The sequence below is a fragment of the Ciconia boyciana genome, chromosome 3, assembly GCF_034638445.1.
Source record: "Ciconia boyciana chromosome 3, ASM3463844v1, whole genome shotgun sequence".
Lineage (NCBI taxonomy): Eukaryota > Metazoa > Chordata > Aves > Ciconiiformes > Ciconiidae > Ciconia > Ciconia boyciana.
Window position 1 is genome coordinate 111,489,580 of NC_132936.1, and position 25,584 is coordinate 111,515,163.

Here is a 25,584-nt window from a genome sequence, read left to right on the forward strand (position 1 = left end):
AAACTTCCCTCTGCTGCAGTAGCTCCCATGACCACCACACTGAAACCTCCTTTTCATCAGGCATTTTCTCCCCTGCTTTCTGCATTTCGTCGGCTTCGTAGCCGCTTGGGTAACTCCCTTACTTCTCATTTACGTGCAGCTTAAACCGAATACGCTGGAAGCGCTCCTCAGCGCCGCTCTAAATGAAGGCTGCGAAGCGGTTCGAGAGAGCTCGGTAGTCTTTACCGCACCTATCGCGATTTGTACGTGTCTCGCTGGTTATTACAAGTGGGTGAGAATCAGCCCCGGAGATGCTATACGGTGTCGCAGCACTTACCACAGCGAGGGGAAAGTGGGCGGGGCGGGGCTTCGCCCCACCGCCCCGCCCCGCCCCGCCCCGCCGCCGCCCGCCCGGTGCCGGCTGCTGCCTCCCCCGCCGGCGGGCGGTCCCCATAGCGGCGCCGAGACGGTGACTGGCGGGTAAGGAGAGGCCCGGGGGTCGGGAACGGGGCGGAGGGGCCGCCGGTTCTGCCCCGGGGGGAGGCTGCTCGCGGGGAGCGGCGCGGCGGGAGGCGGAGGGGGGGCTCCGCGCTCCGTCAGGAGTGGAATTTTCCCGGGAGTTGGGGCGCAGCCCAGAGGTCCCGGCGTGAAACGGGCCGGTGGATGGGGCGGCTTTGTTTTGGTTTAGGAGCAGGAGTAAAAAAAAAATTGGCTCGCTCTTCTTTTCCTCTTTTTTTCTTTTCCTCTGTTCCTCTTGTTTTCCTTTTCCTCTTTTTTCTTTTCCTCTTCTCCTCTTGTTTTCCTCTTTTTTCTTTTCCTCTTTTTTATTTCCTCTTTTTCTTTTCCTCTTTTTCTTTTCCTCTTTTTTTCTTTTCCTCTTTTCCGCTTTTTTCTTTTCTGCTTTCTTTTTCTTTTCCTCTTTTTCCTCTTTTTTTCTTTTCCTCTTTTCCGCTTTTTTCTTTTCTGCTTTCTTTTTCTTTTCCTCTTTTTTCTCTTTATTTTCTTTTCTTTTCCTCTTTTTCGTCTTTTTTCTTTTTCGTCTTTTTTCTTTTTCTCTCTTCTTTCTTTTTCTCTCTTTCTTGTTCTTTCTTTCTCTCTTTCTCTCTCTCTTTCCCACTACTTTATTTTTTCTTTTTTTCTTTTTCTTCTTTTTTCTTTCTCTTTTTTATTCTTTTTCTTTTTTTTCCTTTTTCTCTTTTTTTCTTTTTCTTGTTTTTTCTTTCTCTTTTTTTTTTTTAATTTTAAAGTAGAAGTGGTAAAAAGGGGATGGCTTTGCGTGGGGCACCCGGAGCTTTGAACCGCTGCGGAAATCGGTGGGGTTTGGGTGACAGGCATCCCGCAGGATCAAGTTCCCATGACTTTTGCCTTGTTAGGGAGGAGACTGGGGTGAGCGAGAAGTCTTTTTATTTAATACTTGAAATGAATTCCTGGAGCCTTTCTCATATTTGCTAGTGGCTCAGCTGATGATGTTAAACTATGCATGTAGGCTCACGGTGTTTGCAGTCATGCTGCAGAAATCCCTCCCGTAGATGCAGTAGGGCGCAGGGCTTTGGGAAAACAACCGGAGCGGATGCAGAAGGATGTGCCTCGCGGGGCTGAAATGATTCGACTGCACTTACCGTATATACCCTTTGTGGAAACCCTAGAGATGGTATTTCAAGCATGTTGTAGAGGAGAAAGAATATTGAAAGTTTTCACTTTCTGGTTTTAAAAAAGTAGTCACCGAAGGGGTGACTTTCAGTAAGTTGGTTTTTTTTTTAAAAGATGTACGTGTTCTGATACTTCTGGCAGATAAGAGCACTTGTGAAACATGCTGGGAAAAATGCTGACTAGGGTATTTTGTAGGAGCCCAGCAAAAGTTAAGTTACAAAAGCCTACACTTGCCTTCCCCAAGAGGGATGTTTTTTCTCTGAGGTGGAGCACACTAGAAACCTGCACTGATTTCTCTGCAAACAGGACTTGGGAGAGTGCTAATGACTGTCTGGGGAGGAGGGAACAGAAGTTTTGGAGCCTGAGGCTCTTAAATATGAACTGTTCGTTTTGCTGTTAACTCACTTTTCCCTGTCTGGAGGCTGAGACTCTTCTACATCTGTAAGAGAAGAGGAAAAAAAGATAGCCGAAGACAAAACACTGAGTTGCCTGGTTTAGTGCACTGAAAGCACACCTGCAGCGAGAAAATGTTATGAGGAAGGATTAGCTGCTTTCTTGACTATATGTATGAGCAGAGGAGAGCTTAGCACTGCACTCTGTAACTAGTTGTAGTTGAGCACAGAAGTAGTTTGTACAACGGAGAGCGTGGCTGGAGATTATACTTAACTGATGTTGGAGCTGTAAATCAGACCACCAGGAAATTCTGCCCAAAGGCAGGTATGAGGTCCTTGTTTCATGCTTAGATTTGATTATTCTCCTTCTCCCCGTCTCCTTCTGCACAGATAAAGAATGTTATTTTCTCTCACTGTAAAAATTATTGGGATTTGCAAGCTTAATGGCCCAGCTTTTTGACATTGCTGCCCAAATCCAGATCTCTAAATAGCAAATTAATGTAAACTTTTAAGTTTTTCTGTGTGTGAATGTTAACTCCAACGTGAAATACACCCAATTACATGAATAGTGATGCACTGTCACGCACAGTGCTTTACTTCATGTTTTGGTAAACAAAATTCCTCTAGTCCACCGCTCCTTTTCTTACGTTTTTGATTGGTATAAATATGAGCTGAAGTCTTTTGCTTCAGAAAGCCAGGCTGCCCATACGTCTATCTTAAAAAGCTTTTGGTGAGGAACCCAAATGAGGCTTTTCTGGGTGACTGCGTTATGAATTATACTTTCTAGCGTGTCTGTCATCAGTTGCTATTAAAAATACCTCTATCCGAATAAACAAAGAAGGATTCAATTGTGATCCTCCTTCTCGTTGGTGCTGGTATTCTTATAAGGCTGTAAGGCAGGGAGAAGGGGAGTATCCCGCAGTTGAGGAGAGAGCTGGTCTGTCAGAAAATGTTATTAAGAGCTGTCAGGCAGTACTTTTCATGTTTAGAAGAGCTCTGCAAATCTTACGTCATGTGCCAGTCTCCAGGAAGGTACTGGGCACTAAAGCATGAGGTAGATTTAAATGCGGATTTAAAAACTGACTCTGAACCAAAAAAAAAAAAGTGTATTATGTTGTACAGTGAATATGCTAAATATAGTATTTCCATTAGTATCCCTACTTCTTATTATTCACTGCTGAGATTAGTGGCAAGGGTTTTTGAAATGTACTTTTGCATCATGTATTCTTTGTGGCATTTCATCCATTGCTTCCCTTGGACACTGCAAACACTAGCAGAGGACCAGGTTTAAATTTGTTTCTGACCACGACCAGTTTAATATTTTGATGTGATTCGTATGCCAAAGCGTTCACGCAGCCTTTCCCCACGTCCTCCCTCCCCCCCCCCCCCCATCTAGAGGGCCGCTTAATCCTAAAAAACAAAAAATCCCAAAGGCTGTTGATTTTACAGAAGTGGAACAGCCACCCGTAACTGCTGCTTGGTGGCATATTGTAAATCTCTGCCTCTGCTCAGGGGGAGGGGAGAGGGAGGGGTTTGGGATGTTAAAATCCTTGCCAGAGCCCTCTGCAGCGCTGCCGTGACCAGAGTACTTTTGTGGCATGTTTGTGCGTTCCTAATAATAACATGTTTCCTAAACAGAGTTAAAAATTGCTTCAGTAGATGCAGTCACATTCCATTAACTTAGTGACCTGCAGAAGTACTGTAAATAAAAATAGATTTATTTTCCTGTCTCTTCTAGGCCAGAGCACTATGCTGAGAGCTTGTTGGCTTTTTTTTTTTAACTAAAAAAACCCCAGACCTTCTGTACAGTAAAATGTCAGCTAGCGTCAATAAACAGTTTACATGAGACTCTTCTGCAACTGTCCATTGGCTCTCTGAAATCTGCCTACAGAGCGTAAGTTACGCAGTCGCTGTGGTGATGCTGAAGAGGAGCGCGATTCAGAGAGGATAAAGCAGGACTGGCTGAGTGAACGGAATGGGAGTGGGAACAGAAGCACCTTTCAGGGGTGCACCGGCGCTGCTCCCCACAGCTCGACAGCCCAGCAACCTCCCCCTCTTCCCCATCCATCTTCTAATTGGGGGGTTTCATTTGTGGGAAGAAGAAAGGCCCCGTGGAGAGGTGTGTTGTATACACCAGAGAAACACGCATATGCACGGTGAAGTGAATTAAAAATTATTTACATACCTTGTCTAACCAGATAATAGGAAGAAAGAAAACAAGTGATGTGTCTTAGAAGGCACTGTGATATCCAGGAAGAGAATAAAAACACTGAGTAGTTAATATTGATTTGATCATGCTTTTTTATTATTTCGTCTAGGAAAAGAGTTTTCTTCCGTTAAAGATGTTCAGTATAACCTGAAGAACCGTTTTGTGGTTCTTAGGGTTTAATCCTGTTCTCATTCAAGTTAGTAAAAATGCTTCTACTGCCTTTGATAGCAGATTGTGTCCTCTTGAGGTTTTTCCTGACCATTCCGTTTGCTAGCAAATGGGGCACGAGCATGGGTACGCCCTGTCCTGCCTTCTCAGTTACCAACCGGGAGTCCAAAGATGCACAGAAACACGTGCTACCAGACATAGGTTACTTAGACCTGGCACAGTCCGTCACCTTCCGAGATAGGAAATCCACCCCCTGAACAGGAGAACGCTGGACATGTGAGGTGGGACTCTTCTCTGAGTGTCTTCTGGAGGAACCAAGCAAGAAGTTAGAACTGATGGACCCAAGAAAGATGCTTAGACTTGTGTTAAGTACTGATGTTTGCCATTCTTGTGGTTAGACCTGACGTTATACCAGAGATAAGCGCCTTTTTTGTTCGTTTTGTTACATTAAAAAAAAAATAACAGGTTACAAGCGTACCTGTTTCTGGCTCTTTCTTATATACCAGAATTATCCAGAGCTGGTGGTGTGATGGAAGATGTGATTGCATTTCCTTGAAACAAAATAGTTGCATGTAGCTGTGGATTGGGAAATTTTTTTTTTTTTTTTTTTTTAATGTTAGGAAGTGCTCATTGCAAGCCTGTGATCCTTAAATGTTTTGTAGCTGGAGATTGGCTTTTGATTGACTTCTCTGTGCTGTTGCATTCATCGGTTCATGTGTTTTGTAATGTGTCTGCATACCGGCTAAGTCACAGCAAGCAGTATAGGAATTGCTGCAGGTAACTTTATGGTTCCCTTCAGGCGAGCGAGGTGGCCTTAGGGTAAGAGGACTACTGTTGTTTTTTGCAGCTCAGTGCTTGGCTGCGTGCACTGCTGGAGAGTCTCTTGAGTAACTTCCAAGAGCGGCTTTAGGTTTCCATTCCGGTATCTTTCCCAATGACAGTTAAATTATCTTTCTGTTTTAGTTTATTTTATGTTTAGTTTATTTAGTTTATTTATTTTTAGTTTATTCGATGTAGTTTATTTTATCCCATCCTTAAATATACGTTCGTGATAATAAACTCTGCAAAAAAGCCTTGAGAGGAATGGTGGCGCAGATCCCAGGTGACTGTGTTGCAGTGATTTATGAAAATCTCTCAGTTCCTGTAGAAAGCGTCTTTGGCGTGTCCCTGTAAAATCTTACAGGCACTTCCAGTAAAACGTTGTCTCTAGGCTTTCTCGCCTTGATATCTATTCCCAACTAAGAAAATACTGAAGGAACAAGCTGGTCTGACTCACCGGCGGTGGTGTGACCACTGGAGCGGGGTGAAGAAGAGTGTGGGAATCGGGGCTTACAGTATATGGGGAGGTCGGTTGAAGCTGATCGTGTTACACACAAGACCGGTCATGCATGCTGTTTTGTTGTCTTTTGGGGGCAGCTTTGAAATGACTTCACATCTGAGTGTTAGGGAAGGTCTCCTAGAATGGATCTAGACATGAAAAGGAGTTTCTTTGCAGTGCATAGCAGCTGAGGTTTGGGTGATTATTTCATGGCAAAGATGGGATTTGTTTTGAATAGCCACCCTAGATTTTCATATAAACTGGGAAGTCCTCACCATCTAATCTCATTCTGTTGAGAGCAAGAAGAGGAGCTACTTCTTTGAGGAAGACCCACTTAAACCACAGCCCAGCAGGCTAGAATAGTTATTAGAGATGTGAATCTGGCAGCACTGCTGCTTTTTTTTAATTTTCTTTTGAGAGCTTCCTGGAGGTTTTCCCTCGCGTGTGAATCTCGTATCTGTTTACAACCTTTAAAGGATGAGATGTGACTCAGAGGCAGAGGAGCAGGTGTTTTGTCAGGCGCCTCTGTGTAGCATCCCTTCTGAGCGCTGGATGCCCTCCCGGCACGCAGAGAGCATCGCTGCTGTAGCCATCGGTACTTGCCCTTGTGGTGAGTCCCCCATGTCCCAAACCGAGTGACACCATCCTCTCTAGAGGCTGTTTCAGCCTTTGCCATACCCTTTTCCCCAGCAAGGAAAGTAAGCATTGTCTCTGCTTGGGCATATACTGTGATATGTTGTGTTGATGCCCTTAAAAACGTTAATTTTTTTCATGCCTGCATGTGCAAGTGCCAGCCACCTTATTTGTAAACTCCCCTTTGACTCAAAGCAGAAGCAAGTAATAGCAAGAGGCGTTTGCATGAGTTACGCCTGCCTTTGCTCTGGGGACGTGCATGCTGTCAAAAGCTGAAAGCTTTAATTCCTCCAGCTCTCGGGGCCAAGAGTAAGGAATTCCAAATTAAACAGATTAGCTGTGAGCTCCGAACTTCCCCCAGCTGTGCCTATGCCCCAGAGAGCGAGCAATGTAAATACAAGTTCACGTTACACTTTGAAGTCAGTGTATATTTTCGACTGTTACACCAGTTCCTTATTTTCCAAAAGTAATGAAATGAGTAATGCAGTGGGAGACTTAATCCATGTATATATCCCAAATACAAGCAAAAGCCAAGAAATTCCTATTTCCCGTCAGTTTTGCCTTTTGCTTATGTTTATTTCAGAGGTATAGGTTGGAGAACTTTTTTTTTTTGGTCTAGGAGACATCGAGCAGAGTTAAATAGAAGTGCAGCATATGTAGTCTCAAAAAGAAATTTGAGGCAAATCAACATAAATCAAGCAGTATTTTACGTAGAAGGTATTCTTGAAGTTTTTTGCATAGTTAAGTAATAAACAAAATGGTGATACAAAGAATATGACTGTAAAATACAGAGATAAATCTGCCATATTTTACTTGGATATCAAAAGGGTTTACAAACGTTTAGGGTATTTTATATACCATATGTGCTTTATTGCTTAAACTGCAGAGAATTTGTACTTTCCTGCGAGACTATTACACTTTATGGCAAAACGCTTGAAGAATTGTCTACATATTTGTACAAGAAACAGTAACAACTCATATGGTATCGTTACGGGACAGCTTCACCACAGCGCGCACAGTATGCAGAGTTTTGCGTCGAATTTCTATATAGCTTATGTGCAATGGACGATGTTGTTCCTGGAAATATAATTGACATGTAGTAGCGTATGGGGTCCATAGTCATTCTGGAAGGGTGGAAATATAACGACCAGGCGTTGTCCACAAATGGAATAGCTCGTGCAAATTGCTTAGCTTGTTTTGAAGGGATTATTTAACTGTTTTGTCACACTGTGTGTAGGCAAATCTGCTTTTTTGAGCTTGAAGTAATCTGTGAGGTTGATATTTGCCCAGTAAGACCTCACCATGGAAGCGGCACACGTACGATACATGCTCGGGTGTTACAAAGGGACTTTATTTAGAGAATGTTTTTGAAGCCACCATGGCCTTTGGAGCTAGAGGCAATAAGGAATGTATTTATAAAACTATGCTTTTCTGTGTATTTTGGAATGTGAGTGCTGTCTAATACAAGTAAGAATCTAGTTGCTCTTACTTGTCTAGTGCAAGTAAGAGCATTGCATTTACTTGCCTTATGCTTTGCAGAAGGGAGGCGTTTCCCTGCCATTCCCCCTGAGATGACCCCGTGCTCCTCCAATATTTAAAAAAAGGACCTTTGTGTTTAAATCCGCAGGGTTTAAACTTGAGGTTTTTAACTGCTGCCAAACGTTAGGGAAGTCCCTGGGAGTGAGGTGCCCAGGGGTTCACTCGTGCACTGTGCTGGTTCAGATCCTGCTGCTTCCCTGCGGCGGAGGAGGCGACGCAGGGCCACTCCATCAGGGTGTCATCCACATCCATTGCTGGATGACAAGTCAGCATCCTCAGCTAGCTGAGGACCAAGCCCTGTCTGGCTTAAAAGTACCGAAGTCAATGCCTTGAATTGCACCTTGGAGCGAGCAGGACGTTGTTGTTACTGTTTCACCATAGGAAGAGGTAAGAGTATCCCCCAGCAAGGCACAGAGGTTGAGCAGTATTTTCGCTGCAGATTTGATCTGGGATTTTTGTAGCAACAAAGGACCCCGTAATAGCTACAGCCTATAAAATCTCTGAATAACAGGGTAGGATTTCTCTTCCTTACATCCTCGAGGTATTAAAATGAAGATTAAGCCGCAACTACCGTTCATTAAATGCTGAGGGACTGAGTTAATCTGATAAGTAGGAAGATTGTTTTCAGGCAGAAGAGGATGAATTGAGACGAGCCGCAGCTTTTGGGTTCACTGGAACTGATGCATTTAGGATCAACTGTTATTTCAGCCAGCTTTTTTGTTTGCAGTTTCAATATTCTAAAAATGGTATTTCCTGTCACACATCTGAATGAGATCCCACACGTGCTTGTAATTTAAATGTTATGGGCTGCGTAACATATGTGGTAATAGAGATCAATAGCATCTTGTATCACTTCCTCTTCCCCAAAACGTTTGGGTTACATTTACGTGGGTCCCATGGGAGCTTTTTGGAGTCAAAGCACATCTATCCTAAAGTCTGAGTTTACTGCCATTTCAAGGAAGAATGTCCTAATTCTTAATCAGGAATTTGGAGCGCTTTTTAGAACAAAAAAGAACTTGTGAGAAAAGATTAATTTACGGTGTTGTGCAGATGTAAAAGCATCAGAGGACAAGCTACATAAAGTAGCATGAGACTGTAAATGTTTTTTTTTTCTTTTAAATACTAGGTGAATGGTGCTGCCTGTAACACATGAGAAGGTGCATTTCCTTTTATTAGCATGACATTATAAAAACAGCTTTTAAAGATCCATTTGGATTTTTTTCCTCCATTCCTAGTAGTTGGTTTTGGGGATCAGTGAGCGATAGTAGGGGAACTGCTATCTATTTCAACACTTAACTTCTTGCATGTGTGTTTTTGTTAACATCAGTATCTTTTTTTTTTTTTGAAAAACACATTTCTGGAAGAGTAATGAAAGGTGAAAGCTACAGCCTCTGACAGGTATGTGAAGGGTATTGTAACTGCAGATGAGAGCTCCATCTGCCAAAGTGATTTGCTTCATAGACATTTATTGACCGAAGTTAAGTATTTGGCAGGTGAATTTCAAACATCTTTTTGGTTTGTAACAGGAAAAAAACCTGCCGAATAAACTGCAACATCACATTTTAAAAAGTGAATAGCAACAGACGTTGGGGGAAAAAAAAATCAACATCTGGAAATAATAAAGGACGCTGAAAAACTTCATTTCTAATGAGAAAGGGAAACAGGCTGCAGAATGTGTTCTCTACTGTAAACAATATTTTTATTTACTTCCATTGCGATTTTGTGTTTTCTTTTTCACTCGCACATCTCGGTGTTTTGTGATTTGCCCCTTCAGCGTGGCTGCGGTCACACCGACTAGCCGTGCCTCGTCAGGCTGCTGAACTCGCCATCGTTTCCGCTGAGCTTCACGCTGTACCCCTGCATCATCCCGGAGTCCCTCCGGAGGGAACGGCCTTCTCTCCCCTCGCTCAGCGTGGTTTTGTCTCTTGCTGGCGGTCCCTTATCTCTCGTAAATGCCGGAGGAGTTTTTAATGGCAGCCTTTGAGGCTGCTTCCTAATGCTCTCTCTTTACCAGCGTGCCCCACAGCCCTGGCTGTTAGAGAAAAAAGCCACGCTCCGAGTTAGCATCATGTAAGCCGTCGTTAACAAACGAGGTTTGTTAAGATGAAGGAAGGTCTGAAAACTTTGAAACTTCCCAATCTAGAAATAATCAATATATACTGCTGAACAAGCAGCGCCGGCAACCAGAGGGAATGGAGGAGAAGGGTGTGGAACGGGAGGAAAAAATGATGACCAAGTCGGAGACCAAATAGCTGTGATTTTTCTTTCCATTGCTACACTTTATTTTGATGAAGTGATTGTGTGGGTGAAGGATACACTGGTAGTTGTGTGTGTCTGAGCTATGATAGTCATTTGTAACTTGTTTGCTCCTATTCTCTCTCTCTCTCTCTGTAAGCAGAGAGGAGAGTGCTTATAAAATAACTAGCATAGTGCAAATATTTTTACTGAACAAAAAGGTTGAGAGTTCAAAAAATAATGAAGGACCAGAGTCCTTCTCCATTGCAAGCCCTTGTTTGCTCGACCGTGGAGTGAGCAGGCTGTGCCACAGGTTATGGTGCTTTCTTAAAGGCTATAAACCAGCCAAGAAATAATGGGGAAATGGTAAAAATAATGACTCGTAGCGTAAGATTTCACTTGGCTGAACTTTGGCATCTCTAGAAATGAACTGTTCTCTAAGCGCTACAGATAAAGAATGGCTTTTGTGGTTACATGATTATACGCTGTAGTGCTGTGCAATTAATAAATGGCCTAACTAACTATGGCTGTGTGTGCACGAAGGGGCATGGCTTTAAGTCATCGTTATCTAACCTTAATTAATGGAGTAACGTATGTGCAGGTGGTTTTGTCTATATGAACTCTGCCTGCCTTGTGCTTTCAGGCAAACGTGAATATGTTCTGACATAACAAGAATAACTTTTTTTCAAATGAACGATGTTTATCTGTGCCCTGTGGTGCTTCATTGTACTCGATTCCTCAGTCATTAGCAATTTATTGCTCGCTTCTTCATCAGTCAGGAGCAGTGGGGAGGAAAAACTTTGGGGACGACATATCCTGCATAAAGATACAGCGAGCATTTACGTTTCAGTGCATGATTTAAAACCACGAAGGCAAGATTAATTATTTACTGGTTGCAGTCCTGCTCCGAGGACATCTAGCCAAGCCCTTTACCCAAGATACTTTTTTTGATGAAGTGTAGTTTATTAATTGGTTTAAAGACCTGTACTTTTTCCAGGCTGCCAGCCAATTCAGTGCTTAGCGGATGTGTATGTTGCTACTTGGCCTTGACTTGTGTTTCAGCAGTGTTTTATCTCCAGTGGGTGCTTGTCGTCTACCCTTCAACAGAGATGTATCACTCATCCTTAGGGCTGACTCTTTCTTGTTTATGAGTCTAATCCTTTTCCATCCCCCTCACCCTCTAACTTGACTCTGACATGTCCAGTCTCTAAGAGCGTAAGTCAGGGTTGAAGGAACTGACGTGAAGCGATTCCTGCCCAGGTCTGGAAAGCGTCTGGGACCAATCTGCGCATCCCGCTCCTGGCAGGAGGCACCTCAGGTAACAGCATGGAGTGGGTGATGAGTCGCAGGCTGGTTCTGGTGCCTGCAATACGCTCCCTGCTGCCTCTCGTCCGGGGATGCTCATGCAGCTGCCCCGCTGCCTCTGCCCATCGCGCGAGGGGAACGTCCGCCTTGCAGAGACCTCAGGAACTGGCCATTCATTGCATGTGTTACCTTGGTGGGCTGGTTTTGCCCTGATGGCTGTAGTATCTGTAACTTTGCCAACAGCAGCTTTTCAACAGCGAAAACAATATCCCCCCTCATCCTACTAATTTTGTTCTTGGAAACAGCTGCACCATTCTTAGTAAAACACTGGTTTGTTTAACGGTGGGATGGAGGGGAAACCTCACCTGGAGCAGAGGCCTAGTATGGAAAATCTCTGTCCGTATTACAAGCTACAGATAAGCGGTACAGTAGAAAGTATTATACAAGCGATCTTGTACAGCTGTGGGACTTTCTGGTCCCTCTGATCTAGAGGCTGCATACTCTGAAGAGCCCATAAAGCTTAGATCTCCCTTAGATCCCCGACCTGGGAAAGCAGTGGGGATTCATGGGGAGTTTATCTGTTTCTACACGGCTGTCTCAGATTATACACGTAAACCACAAAGTACACTGGATTTGTGAACTGCACGCACATTTTAAGCTTTGTGTGGTTTGACTTTTATAAGGGTTGGGTTTCTTTGTCTTGTCTTTCACGAGAATTTATTTCAATTCATGTCTGTTGTTTCTTCGTAGATGGTTTGCGGGTGATACGTGTGCAAGTGCCTCAAGTTTCTCCTACAAGATGTGTTCCACAAATCCAGCAAATTGGGTCACCTTCGATGATGAGCCGCTCTTCCAGTCGCCTCAGAAATCGGTTGATAATCAGAGTAGTTGTAAAGCAAACGGCCTTAAACTGAATCTGTCTAGTGTGCATGAGTCTTCAAGCAGATCATCTTCTACAGGCAGCACTCCACTCTCGTCTCCTGTAGTTGACTTCTACCTAAGTCCTGGGCCCCCCAGCAACTCTCCACTTACTACACCTACCAGAGACTACCCAGGAAGTCCGTGCATCCCAAAGCCTGGGATTCACATCCTTTATCCCATCCCTGAATGGCCATCAAACGTTAACCTTCTTCCATCACCTGGGATTTGCTCATCCCTAACCTCGCAGAACCTGAGCAGCCTTCCTTTGAACACCTTGCCTAATGACCATCCAGTTAAGACTTCGGTCTCCAAATCATCAGATGAAGGAAGCCCTAATCCGCCAGGAAGCTGCGAGGAGTTAGGAGAGTTGTCGTCGGCACCAGGGCACTTCCCGTACTTCCAGAGCGACTGTGCTTTTTCCAGTCCCTTTTGGAAGGAAGGATGCTCGCTCAGCACATCACTGGCTAATGTTAGCATGCACAGGAAGGACAAAGCGCTCGACAGGAGCGTCTGTCATCCTAAAGAGAAAGAAACCTGCCACACTCAGAAAAGCCTTAACCAGGGCTCCTTCAGCTACATCTGCGAGAGGCTTGAACACCTGCAAGCTGATAGCTGCGATGCTGCGGGAAGCCCGCCCGTCCCCGGTGCTCACGCCTGGCACAAGCTCTCCCCTGCCGTCCCATGCAGCCTCTTCACGAGCCGGAAAGCGGATGGGTGGCCGTTCATGCTGAGGATTCCCGAAAAGAAGAACATGATGTCGTCTCGGCAATGGGGCCCTATTTACCTTCGTGTCCTAGCTGGAGGTGTACTGCAGATGTATTATGAAAAGGGTCTGGAGAAACCTTTTAGGGAATTCCAGCTGCAGCCACACTGTAAGCTGTCCGAACCCAAATTAGAGAGCTATAATGTCTCGGGAAAAATCCATACCGTGAAGATTGAGTGTGTGTCTTACACAGAGAAAAGGAGGTATCATCCCAAAGTAGAAGTGATCCATGAGCCAGAGGTTGAGCAGATGTTAAAGCTGGGCACCACAGATTATAACGACTTCACCGATTTCCTCGTAACGGTCGAGGAAGAGCTTATGAAACTTCCTACCGTTTCTAGACAAAAGAGGAATTATGAAGAGCAAGAAATGACTCTGGAAATAGTGGATAACTTTTGGGGGAAAGTCACTAAGGCAGAAGGAAAACTCGTAGAAAGTGCCGTCATCACACACATTTACTGCTTGTGTTTTGTGAACAGAAGTGCCGACTGCTTTCTAACCCTGAATGACCTGGAGCTCCGGAAGAAGGACGAGTGTTACTTCGAGAAGGAGGAGGAGAAGAAATGGATCAATATTCTCGATTGCCATTTCCATAACTGTGTCAAAGCGCAGGAATTCGAGCAATCACGAATTATTAAGTTTATGCCCCCGGATGCCTGTAGGCTGGAACTGATGCGTTTCAGGACACGGTATAATGGGCAAGACCTTCCCTTTTCTGTGAAGGCTGTGGTAGCCGTTCAGGGGGCATACGTTGAACTTCAGGCTTTTATAAACATGTCTTCAACTGCTCCAATTCCAACACGTTTGTCCTCTGTGAAACACTGTGAAAACATTATGATACGCTTTCCCGTTCCCACACAGTGGGTCAAAGCACTTTGGACCATGAACCTCCAAAGGCAGAAGTCCCTAAAAGCAAAAATGAATAGGAGAGCATGCCTTGGTGCTTTACACGAGGTTGAATCTGATCCCGTAATACAAGTCTCGGTTGGAACAGCAAAATACGAGAGTGCCTACAGGGCTGTTGTGTGGAAGATAGACAGGCTTCCAGATAAAAACTCAAGTAAATAATTTGTTCTATAAAATGATGGGCTTGGGTGCACGTCTTCACTGTTTTTATGCTTGTGTACCTCCATCAGCTTCCATAGTTTGGGTTTTTATCTGTGCGGTGGTATTGGTAGAAGCTGGAGTAACCTTTTAGGAAAAAGAGAATATCGCCTTATTTTTTTTTTTTTTAAAGGACATTTTCCTAATTTATTCAATGGAGGCAGATGTGTTATTGTCAGTAATTATAAGTGTGCAGTATCGTGGAAGTGGATCTCATCATTCCATGTAAACCTCAAGTCTGTAGTAAGAAAGAGGGAAAGGTTTATGCTTCACATATAGCAGCTGGGCGATGACGGGATGGGAAGCAAACGCCAGTAGGTAAAATGATTTGCCCCCCCAGTATCACACAGTTAATAGAAAAGGTGGTATTGTAACTGTTGGGTCTTGGCTTTCTAGCATTATTTAAGAAATGGTAGGTATGATACATAACTAGAAGGTACTGTGGTCAAACTTGCTGTAGGAAGTTGACTGTGCTTTTGCAAAGGCTAATTTATATTACCTCTTTTATGGGTTTGTGCATTGAGATTGTGTGTTCATGGCAACAACTGCACTGACAAAAAATGCTTCCCACTTTATTCCCGTTTCTCTCTGGTGGTGGTACCTCACTAAAAACTTGAAAGCAATAAAACCAGCTAAGTTTATAGTCGTGCCTGTGGAAGTTGTTAATTTTCCACTAAGTAAAACAGTTAATTTACCTTAATTTAGTGGAGAAAATACAACTTTTTGGAGAAGGAAAATATAAATACACAGTTTTAAAATTACAATTTTTACTCATGTTACCAGATTAATAGCCCTGTATAGTACTTTTCTAAAGGCATAAAAATTCTTGAGGAATACAGTATTCTGCTTCAAGTTCTGTAGAGTGAAGGCATTTGATCCTTTGCTTGGATATGCATTATGTGTATTTGAGACTTTGGGAATCTGTGTAAGACAAGGGCATCTATTAAAGCATTTCGCCTAAAGTATCTGTAAAATCTGTACTTTTAAGAAGGGGGTAAGTGTGTAGTATTAACAAATGGATTGGCCTAGTCTTGTAGTATCCGACCTGTCTGGACTAACTACCTCTTTAAGATGTCCGGAAAAGATTTAATCTTCTTAAATCTTGGTTTCAGATATGCTAGTACTAAGTTGACATATCCACTCCCAGGTTCTGACAGCTAGATGTGTGTACAGGTGCAGGTACATTCAAAACTATTAAAAAAAAAGTAAAGGAAAAAAACTCCTGAGGATATTTTTTTCTCCTCATTTTAAACTAATTGTAAATTATATTTAATCTGACCTGTTGTTTAGGTAATTATGATGTTTATTTTATTTTATTTTTTTACAGTTTGATATTTGATATTTGAATTCTGATTGATATTTCAGTGACGGAAATAACAGACCGACAGAAAAACTGAGGCGGGAGCAAATGAAAAGGGAATATTATCCTGAGTGTACATATGAACTAGACTGGTTTTGGTATTAAAACAGCATTTGAAAGCATCCTACATCAACATGCTAATGTGGCAGTTGTGAGAGTATGAATTATTGCATGGCTACTGGCAGATGAGAGCTCGTATTTTTGCTAATGATGCTGCATGGAAATACCGGTCCCTTTTGCGTGCAGACTGGGTCTTGCTTAGGCGATGAGGTCTCTCAAACCTCGAGCGATTGTGCCTTTTGATTTCTGTTGATGCGCACTGCGGGAGGAACAGCACAAACGCTGCTGTGGTCAGATTCAGAAATGATGTCGTGTTAACACCATCTCTGTTTTTCCCCTTCTTTTGCTTTGGAAGAAGCTGTGGTTGGCTTGGACCTGTGGCTAATGCCATATGGTTCCTCCTGAATTGGCTGAGCCCTCCCTTTTACATGCTGCTTGTTACCTGGGTATCTCACGCTCTGCTCGAAGAGGATGCCGGTGGCTGCCAAGCAATGGGCAGCAGGAGAGCAGAGGAGATGCAGCATTGGCAGACGGGCTAGCACAAGGCAGGGAGCCAAGCCAGAATTAATGGTGAGGGGAGAGAAATGACAGAGAGAGGGAAGATGAGGGGAGGCAGTAAGGGAGGGGTTGGGGCGACTGGAAAATGGACAGGGGGGGCAGAGGAGTTGATGGAGAGATGTAGGAGAACCAGTGGGCAGAAGATTCTTCAGGTCTTCAAAATCTGTAGATATGGGTGTCTTGCACTCCAGGCTTCAAGGATTTGCACTGTACTGCTGTGGCCCGTGTGTTTTCCCAATGCTTATGGGACTGACTGTTCGGGTAGCTGTTAGTATTCTTTGCTATTTCATGTAGGTTTGCTTCTGCAAAATCAAGTCAGCAATTCAGTCAGGCAATTTTAAAGAACATTTTAAGTCTTCCAAAGTCTTTAATTCCCTGCAGTTCATTCACCTTAAGATTTGATGTGCACAATTCACTTCAGATTTATATTATTTGAAAGTAACAACTGTTTTTTGTGGCATTCTACAGCTTCACATTATTTTCTACCAGTAGCTTAAACTTTTGACATTTGAATAATTCCTCTGGCTGAGATCTGCAAAATCATTTTTATCCTTGAAATGTTCATGTGTTTGAAACCACGTTTTGGTAGTAATACTTCCTGGTCAAATTTTAAACCTCTCTATCAAGTTTTCTGTACACAGTTAAGAGTTTAAAAGTAGAGTTGTCCCAAGGCATGCCAAAAATCTGGAGGCAGTCAAACTAATAGAAATATGTAAAATTTCATAATACGTTTACTGCAGGGAGAAAAATAGGCCGAGGCTTTTGCTTTCAAAAAGCCTTTGTCCAAGGCTTCTAAAAAAAAAAGAAAAAAAGAGGAAAGGTTGCCTACAGTTATATTGTGACTCCGTTTATAGACATTGAAATATGTTAGTATCCAGTGGATTCTACTAAAGTGCTGGAAGAGTGCACTACTCTACTTGGAAGAGTGCTGGCCAAGTGAAGTCGATGTGAGCTGCGAGATACCCCAGATTTTTAAAAGCTGCCTATGCTTATTCAGATATATAAATGGAGAGTTTGGAGCCAGAGTGTTAGCATTATTTAAAAAAAAAAAAAAAAGGTTAAAAAGCTGTAGACTTTGAAGAGCTGATCCAATGAAATTTCTGCAAATTGAGTCTACATTTGTGAAATCGGGGCACTGTCTAAGGAAATGTAGAACATTTTATGATTTCAGCACAGTACTGGGGCCAGGCTTTGCACTGGAGAAGCTGCATGCACCTGTGTTGCCCAGGGAGCTGGGGAGAGATTAGACTTCAGAACGCTGTGTTTTAATCTCTTGCTGTGTAAATTTGTGCCCTGCGATGTTTCCTGCTAGGACACCTCCATCCTCGGGCTGTTGTGAAAAGCAACAGTTCTTCAGCTGACTATTTCTCCTTTTCTTCTGCATCATGGAGCCACACTGAGGAAGCAGTGATTAAGCAACACAGAGAAATGGAGCCAGGGGAGCCTGTGGCTGCTGGCAGCATTTAGCATCTGAGCATGGACTCAAGTGTGGGAGGTGATGTGGCTCCCAGCAACCTTCAGCTGCCACTTTTTTGTTTTCTAAACTGCCTAGGTGGAAACTCCAAGCCATGACTTTGGTAGGTGGGCTCCATCCCTGCCCAGCCTCCCCACTCCCCTGTTTCCTATGCATTTCTCCCAGAAGGCTAGATAAATGCACCCATTTAGACATAGCTGCAGGAGTTGTTAACTTCTAACAATCCTAATGTAAATCCATTCTTAGTAATTGTTGATGTTTTCATTTTCAAAATAAGACTTTTAGAACTGGACCTATTTTGGAAAAAATAGAATTACTACTTAACTAAAATAACCAGCACATTTTTTTGGCCTAAATTGCTTGGCTTCATGAACCTTTCTCAGATCAAGGTTGCTTGAATGCTGCTCATACAGGTTAATAAGGGATAAATAGTGTGAGTAAATGCAGCAAAGTTAGATTATTAATTGTTTGTGAAGTGCTATACGAATGCTAAATGATGGTTTGAATCTAGTTTCATAGTTTTACTGATTTGTTTGTTTGTTTTGGCTTTTTTCTTGTTATTCTTCAGCGAAAGAGAGCAAGAACTTGGAACATTTTTAGGAAATAAGAGCCAAATTTTCAGATGTAAGACAGGAAAGACTTAGGTCTCTGAATTCACAAAAGTCTTAACAAGTTGCCTAGACACCTAAACCCCAGGGCTTCTGTCTCCTAAGTGAGCTAGTAAGAGCTCAGTTATTTCCCCAAATTATCTGGTTGCCCTTCAGGGGTGATTTGATTCCATCAGGCCAGATGGTCATGTCTCCACGATGCCTGATGGGCCACATTTTGGATAGCTGGGCTCGCATCTGAATACGTCGTCTTAGCTTCCACTGGGCAACTGTACAGGTCTGCACCACGCCTACTTCATCCAACTTGTCTTTCCACACCACTACCTTTTCTCTTTTCTGGCCGACATCTTGCTTATTCAGCATTACAGGTTTTTTTGCAAAAGAATCTTGTACATGCAGCCTCTCTTTCTTCTTCTAACTCCAGTGTAATACAAGGCCTGGGAAACAATAGTTTCATGGAGTAGACATGACAAGGACTGGCCAGTTTTAGGTGAAAACTAAGGCAATGCTCACCGTCTTCCAAAGTGTTGGTTGATTGCTTTGTTGTCTGACAGCTGATGGGAAGAAGTTGCTCCGTGCTCCTACCACAGCCTAGCAGTGGGCAGAGGAACTTCTCCGCAAGTGAAGTGGTGAGTACCTCCTTCTGACATTGACGTTGGTACACGAGACGGATGGGCTGGGGGGAACCCTGTGTTTTGGGAGTAGGCAGAAGGGTCCAGTGGACGCTGCTCCAGAGGACCCAGGGCACTAGCCTTACCCAGATCCCTAAACTATCATCTCTGCCTTTGCAGGTTACCACCTAGGGGAGAGAAAGGACCCCAGAACTCATCAGATCGCAACACCGAAACCACCTCATGGGTGTGGGTTATCTGGAATATAAGCCCAGGGATTTTTTTTCAGTGCTATATGGTACTGAACCACAACTGTGCCATGTCTAACACAGGAGCCTTTAGCAGCAGACCAAGAGGAATGGCCCGTTTATGCCTGAGCTCAAGTGGACATCTGCCATCTGACACTTACCACACCTGTCCAGGAAAATTCCAAGCAGTGCTTATTTCTGGATTCCCTTTCTCAGAAGCCAAAATAATTTTCCAGACAATTCCCATTGCTACTCGTTTCTCCATAGGCCTCCCTCGCACAACAGGAAGATGCTGAATTTGATCTCCAAAAGCCCTTAGATATACGCCCTTTTCCTACTACCACAAATGGACTCCAAACAAGATGCTGCTGCTCTTGGACAAACCCTTTCTCCTCAGATCCTTGGTCAACCATAGCCCCAGAGGCAGAGCGTGCCGCTTTCCTGGCCAGGGCGTCATGTGCCATCTTAGTGTTGCAGCTGCTGCTATGAAGGACCCTTCACTTGTGGCCGACGTTGTGCAGTCTGCACATCCCAGCCCAGCAAACAGCACAAAGAGCAGGTCAAGTAAGTGTGTGTTGCCAAGCTGCGTCCCAGCACCACCACTGGAGAGTGGAGCAGGTCCTGGGAGCCAAGAGGAGCACAGCTTGGGTGGGTTGTGGCACCACAGATGGGATGACAACTCACAGTTTGGCTGTGGAATGGGGTGCTGCTTCTGGTCTCCTTCACCGCTGGTGTTGCTCTCACCACAGTTGTTGCTGGGACGATGGCAGATTCAAGGATGGAGAGGCCCACCCCAACAGGGGGTTCGTTCCACCATGTCCAGGCAGTCTGGAAGAGGGACCGTGGACCAAGAGGGTGTTAGTGCAGGAGAAATGGGCTTGGACACAGCAAGAGATGACCAGCAGCGGATTGTGGACAAGGCCCACATCACAGAGGTATACACATCTGCCTGTCACTGTGTACGTGAGTGACGAAGCGCCATCTCCTCCTCACACTTGTTTAGTCCTCCTCCAACTTCCTTCTCAAGGAGCTGGCAGGTGGTTGTAATATTTGTTTCTGACTTTGTTCCCCCCTCTATTTCAGTAATAAAGTCCCTAATGTTACAGTTTTACCTGTCTCTGTGTATTGTATTATTGTCCTGAGACTTTAGCCACATGCTGCATGCCCCTGGCATTGCACTCCTTTGCCTAAGACCTTTAAGAGCTTGCAAGCTGGGTATCTTTGTGCTTTAGTGCCTTGAAGGACCCTGTCCTGTAGTGTGCTCCGAGGTGAGAGTAATGTCTCGCACACACCGGTAGCGCTGATTTAGCACAAATCGCAGTCCGTACCTCCTCCTCCACCCCCATACCAGTCTTGCCATATAGCTGCGGGGGTGACTGAGCCGGATTCATGCGCAAGTGAACTAAGCAGTAGGCTTTTACATTAAAAGTAGCTGACAGTACTGCTGCTTTTGGTCATAGGCCATGGTTTGAGTGGTGGTTGTCATTTTTTTTAACTGTGCATGGGTTTTAAAGCATTGTACCTTGACTGGTGCGGCAGGTAGGTTGCAAAGTCTGCAAGGAAGGGTGAGGTTTTTCCATCTGATCTCTCCAGCCTGTCCTGCTCAGTTAGGTTTCCTTCCCTCTGTGCTGGCTTTGGTGGTGGCCATTGCTGGGCACCTACTTCTCCCCACTCACCTTAAAGGTGCTATCGTACTGGACATATTTAGGGGAGCTTCATTCCCCAAACTCAGGACCTACACATTTTTTGTTGCAGTCATCCCTACCAGTCCCTTTTATGGATCTGCCCTTACATTTATGAGTGCAAGTTGTATTACCTCTTCTTACAATTTCTGTAACCAGTTTATGAGCATGTATTAGAGCCGTGCTTTGGTAGAAGGAAGCAGCTAGTCCCATTTGGGGAATGGTTGCTGGCTCTCCATCATGATACATGTTTCCTTAAAGACGCCTGGGAGACTTCATGGCCTGTGGCTGATACTCTTCCATGGTGCAGGACTCTAGCGGGTGTGTATATAGCATTATTTTCTGAAATCCAGTTCAGGTTTTCTTTGAACATTACAAGTAGTTATGTAAAAAGGCAGCATTTAGGATAAGGATTGAATGCGATGTACTGCTGGAAGCAAGCCTGCAGGGGATGCTTGTAACTCAGCCACATACAGAGTCCAGATGGCGAAGGACTGCACTTGTCCAGTGGCGTGCCCCTTGTCCGAAGTGGTGGCTGTAAATGCTGCTGTGTTCCTGTGCGCATGCCTTTGGGGTCGACCGAACAGGGAGGGGAACACTTGCAGTCAGCTAACAGCTTTTTAAGCTACTGGTTAGTGGTGGTGTTATTAAACATGGAAAAAAGGGGGGAGAAAAAGAGTTGGAGACCTCCCCCATGTGGAGTTTAGGGGCTGATAATTCAAAGGACACTTCCTATGCCTTTCTCCCCTTCCCTCACCTTTTCTTTCAGGCAGTCAAGTTATAACTGTGCTGTTGGGTATATCAGCAAGGAAGAGGGAGGGAATTGTTAATTATACTAATTATATAATGAGTCAAAAGGAAAACAAAATGTTAAATTTTTTAGTGAGTATGATTAAGACAAGCATGAATTTCATGCTCTTTAAGCCTTGATTTTTGGGGACCCATTGGCTTTATGCCGGACGTGGAATGAAATCTGGAGGACGGTTTATTGAATTAGACTTTGTTCTGGTGAAGTCTGAGACGTCTGTGTTTGACAGAAGTCTGCCCATCAAACTGCTCAAACGTAAATTATCTTGTAAAATCAGAACTGGCTTGGGCAGGCTGTGCAGCAGGTTGCAGGGAAAACCTGCAGCACCGACCAGAGGATGCACCCAGCCCAAGGCTCCCAGGAGCAATGGAGACGTAGCTTTTTAAATTTATTTTTGCCTTATGAAATGCCCGTGAGCCTGTGGATGTGGCGTGTTATAGCGATTTTTCCCACGGGATGGATAAAGCTCAGTGTATGTTAGTTAACTCCATCTTCAGCATTTCCTTCATTCTGATACAAAATTGATTCCTGCCACTGGAGAAAGTGAGTGCATAAAGAATGGACATTTTTGCCTGAACTTTGAGATGCTGTTCAGTATAATGGATGAAACCCAAATACACACTGCCAGGCTTGCCTTTGACAAAATATGGCCAGTCCTTTCTCTGCTTTTATTTTGCCTGCAGCCAAATAGTAGTTAGTTGTCTATGCTGATGCTTAAAATCCTGGAGAGGAGGGGAAACGGAGAATTACTGCTTTTTGCCTTGAAGAATTTGGAGAGGCAACTGCGACATAAATTATTCTTTTCATTATATTATATTATACTGCTTTTATGCACATAGTGAGCCTGCTGACCTCGGTTTCTTTGGAAAGCAGGCTTTCCACCCTGGTGTTCCTGTGTGCCAGGAGGACGAGAAATGCTTTCCCTTACCATTGGCACATATAAAAAATGCTAAAGCAAGTGATCCCTAGGACCTAAGGCTGGATTAAAGTAATTTGGGATATGCTACAGTACATGGGCAGTCCCTCAGGACTCTGCTTTATAACATGCCAGTTACTTTAGTAATACTTTTGTTTGGAAGAAATGGGGTATGTTCTTTTCCCATAACAAACCAAGCTAGAAAGGGAGTCCAGGTAGCCCTTATCCTGGCAGCTGGGATATATCCTGTTTGAGCAGCACTCTGAGCTGCACCTTTATCTTCCTGCCACAGACATACTGTAAGAAATGATGTTACACAAGATAGCTGTAGTACTTGAAATAAACATTCCAGTAAAATTCCTACGGCAGAGAGCTCTGGAAGGGGTGGTTGTTGGACACAGGGAGGCATCTCTGCCTTGGCTAAGCTGGGGTCTACCAACTTTTATTTTCCTACAAGAGTAAGAAAGAGTATTTTTAAGTGAAAATGGAGATTCTTCCCTAATAGTCTGAATTTAGCAACCAATCCCTAAGTTTTTAATACTCTTCTCTTAATCAGAAGCTGGGAGGATCTGGTAGATCTTGTGCAAATTAATTTGTAAAACTGCAATGATTGTGAAAAGCGTGCTGAAGCAGAGGAAAAAATTAGTAAGGGGCCACCTTATACCCAAGTAGCAAAAGATTATAGAGAGAATAATCTTGTATCGTAACAGTTATGCATTAATAAAAGAGCTGTGCTTTCTTGCTAGCAGATTCACCTTGCACTGTACACAAAGAAAAGATAATTAACTGATGGTGTGGGTTTTGTTTTTTTTTTTTTTTTCCTTTTCCAAGGTTCAGATCATCCACACAGCCTGTCTTACAAACTGGAACTCGGATCAGACCAGGAAATCCCGTCTGACTGGTATCCGTTTGCTACTGTCCAGTTTGTCATTCATGATACCTGTGCCTCAGGAACAGAAGTCAAGTCACTGGGCATAGAGAGCGATGTGCAGCCCCAGAAACACGTGGTTCAGAAAGCTTTTTACAATTGCCAGGTATTTTCAGGGCTATGTTTTCAGTGTTTTCCTCCTCTTCTTCCTCCCCACTCCTCCATACAGTATTTGCAAGGCGAATGTGATTTGTATTCTAAACATATCTTGCATGCACTTTTGAGAATGACTTTGAGCAAAAGAATCATTAAAAAATAATTCCTTGTCTGATCAAAGATGATGCTGAAAAACAGAACTGCAAATGCAGCGTTGTTTTTCCTCAGTTGAGCTATTTTTGGGAGTAGTGGTTTTGAAATCTGTTGGGTCTGGAAATGTTTTGATTCTGTGTCAAGGCTTTTATTCGGGCCATTGCTGCAGTTCACACTTTCAGTGCCCAATTACTTGTTAATTCTACCTGTTTTTTTTTTGTTTTCTAACCACAGGTTGAAATTGAAAAGAAGTGGATTAGGCTTGATGGAGAAGATCCAGATAAGGCTGGCAACTGCCTAATGCAGTAAAAGAGGACAGGAGGCACATCATAGGATATTAGTAGGAATCAATTTACATAGGAAATTCTATTGTTAGAAGAAGCGCAGTGACCTAGTTTAGAATAAACACGGTCATTGAATTTTTCTTTTTTTTTAGTGCTTTTGGGTTTGATTCTGCAAATCAGTACTGGTTTGACTGGCCTGCATTCAAGTAAACTTCCTGTCATGGGAATAGTGGTATGAGTAAGATCTCCTTGTAAAGAGTTGCAGGATGTGAGCACTTAATCGACTGATTGTAATATATTATTTTCCTGTTGCGTATCTATGACTTGGGAATGATCTCATACTCCATATTGAAACCTAATGGTACTGCTCAAAGAGTTCATGTCACTTGGACATATAATATTCAGCAATAAAATCTGCTAGAGCGCTTATGTGCAGACCAGCATCTGTGTAAGGTCCAGCAGGAGCAATTACATTTTTTAGTGGTGTTTGAAAACCAAAGTCCCCCATGTTTCTGCTCCCCTCGATATATGTGAACAGAACAAATCGTAATATTATTCTCGACAAGAGCCTCAATTAATGAGTTGGAAACTGGGTGATTTCATTGGTAAAATGGGAAAAGTTCCTCCACAATAATATTCTTCATTTTTCTGTGGCTGTGAGCATTTCCTCCCCAGCACTTTATAGGTTCACTCAAAGTAATCTCTTGGGCAAAAAAACATATGGCAGATGTGATTGAAGTTTCTGTGCCAGCATTGGACAAATCTTTTTCACTACTGCAGCAAGTGAGACAAGGGGCGGATCCTCAGCAAGCGTAAATCAGTCCAGGCCCATTTCATGTGATGAAGCTTTGAGAATTTACACCAGCAGAAGGTTTTCCCCACAAACTGAAGAGATGGCTGGTTGCTGCCGTTTGCTGTGGGTCTCCTTTAGGATGCAAGTGCCAGATGTTGGTTTGGAAACTGCAGGAGCTGTTGCTTTGCATAACTTTTAAGACAGAGAGCATGTCTTCGCATGTATAAAAGAGAGATGTTTTCATGCTGCTGGCTCTGAAGGCGTTTTCTGTGGGGAGGCAATGCAGGAATGGACTATCGCAAGAGAAGTGAAGCTGTGATGCTTCAGCAGGCAGCTTGAGCTGCTAACCCCATATCAAGGTGTTAACTGTATTTTGAACAAATTATTGGCATTTAGGGAAAAGTTTTAATGCTTCCCCTCAGGCATTATCCCCTTTGCCATTTTCTGCAGGCTGTAACTCAGGTCTGAAAAAATCTAATAAATTAAAAACATGCTCCAGATACTTTTTTTTTTTTTTCCCCTTGCTGCAGTTTTCCTAAAATTATCCTTACTTCAAACTGAAATTAGTGGAGAACAAAAATATAGTAATGCACTAAGTCTCACTTTATATTTTGTCACAGCTTGTAACTGTTTATATGAACACTGTGTAAAAATACAGATAAATGTTATTCCCCAAAAGTAGAAATATGTGGGATATGCACTGAGAAAATTACCAGTCTGAGGAAACAGAAGGCCATAATATGAACCTAGTTCATCACAATAAACTTTTCCCCCCATTTGGAAGCTGAG

General features: G+C 43.5%; 1 protein-coding gene across 11 annotated transcripts; it reads left to right on the top strand.

The window, feature by feature from the left end:
* Positions 1-377: 377 nt before the first annotated feature.
* On the top strand, positions 378-25,295 carry STON1 (stonin 1). 11 transcript variants are annotated; one of them, XM_072857112.1, is made up of 5 exons: positions 378-459; positions 3,913-4,140; positions 12,179-14,172; positions 23,373-23,575; positions 23,953-25,295. In XM_072857112.1, exons 3-5 carry the CDS (start codon positions 12,228-12,230, stop codon positions 24,025-24,027), a joined length of 2,223 nt encoding a protein of 740 aa, XP_072713213.1. In that variant the 5' UTR covers positions 378-459; positions 3,913-4,140; positions 12,179-12,227; the 3' UTR covers positions 24,028-25,295. The 11 variants fall into 11 exon arrangements, 5 of the variants coding, with proteins under 5 accessions (XP_072713213.1, XP_072713215.1, XP_072713212.1 ...); XR_012041694.1 differs by lacking the exons at positions 3,913-4,140; positions 23,373-23,575; positions 23,953-25,295 and adding exons at positions 17,586-17,771; positions 18,701-18,905; positions 19,068-20,527 and having other exon boundaries at positions 379-459; positions 12,179-16,206; XR_012041695.1 differs by lacking the exons at positions 3,913-4,140; positions 23,373-23,575; positions 23,953-25,295 and adding exons at positions 17,586-17,771; positions 18,831-18,905; positions 19,068-20,527 and having other exon boundaries at positions 379-459; positions 12,179-16,206.
* Positions 25,296-25,584: the final 289 nt, after the last annotated feature.

Coding starts and splice junctions, on each gene's coding strand:
- STON1 (XM_072857112.1), top strand. CDS start 12,228: ATGTGTTCCACAAATCCAGCAAATTGGGTCACCTTCGATGATGAGCCG. Junction 14,173..23,372: donor GCTTCCAGATAAAAACTCAA/GTAAATAATTTG, acceptor TCCTTTTCCAAG/GTTCAGATCATCCACACAGC. Junction 23,576..23,952: donor AAGCTTTTTACAATTGCCAG/GTATTTTCAGGG, acceptor TTCTAACCACAG/GTTGAAATTGAAAAGAAGTG.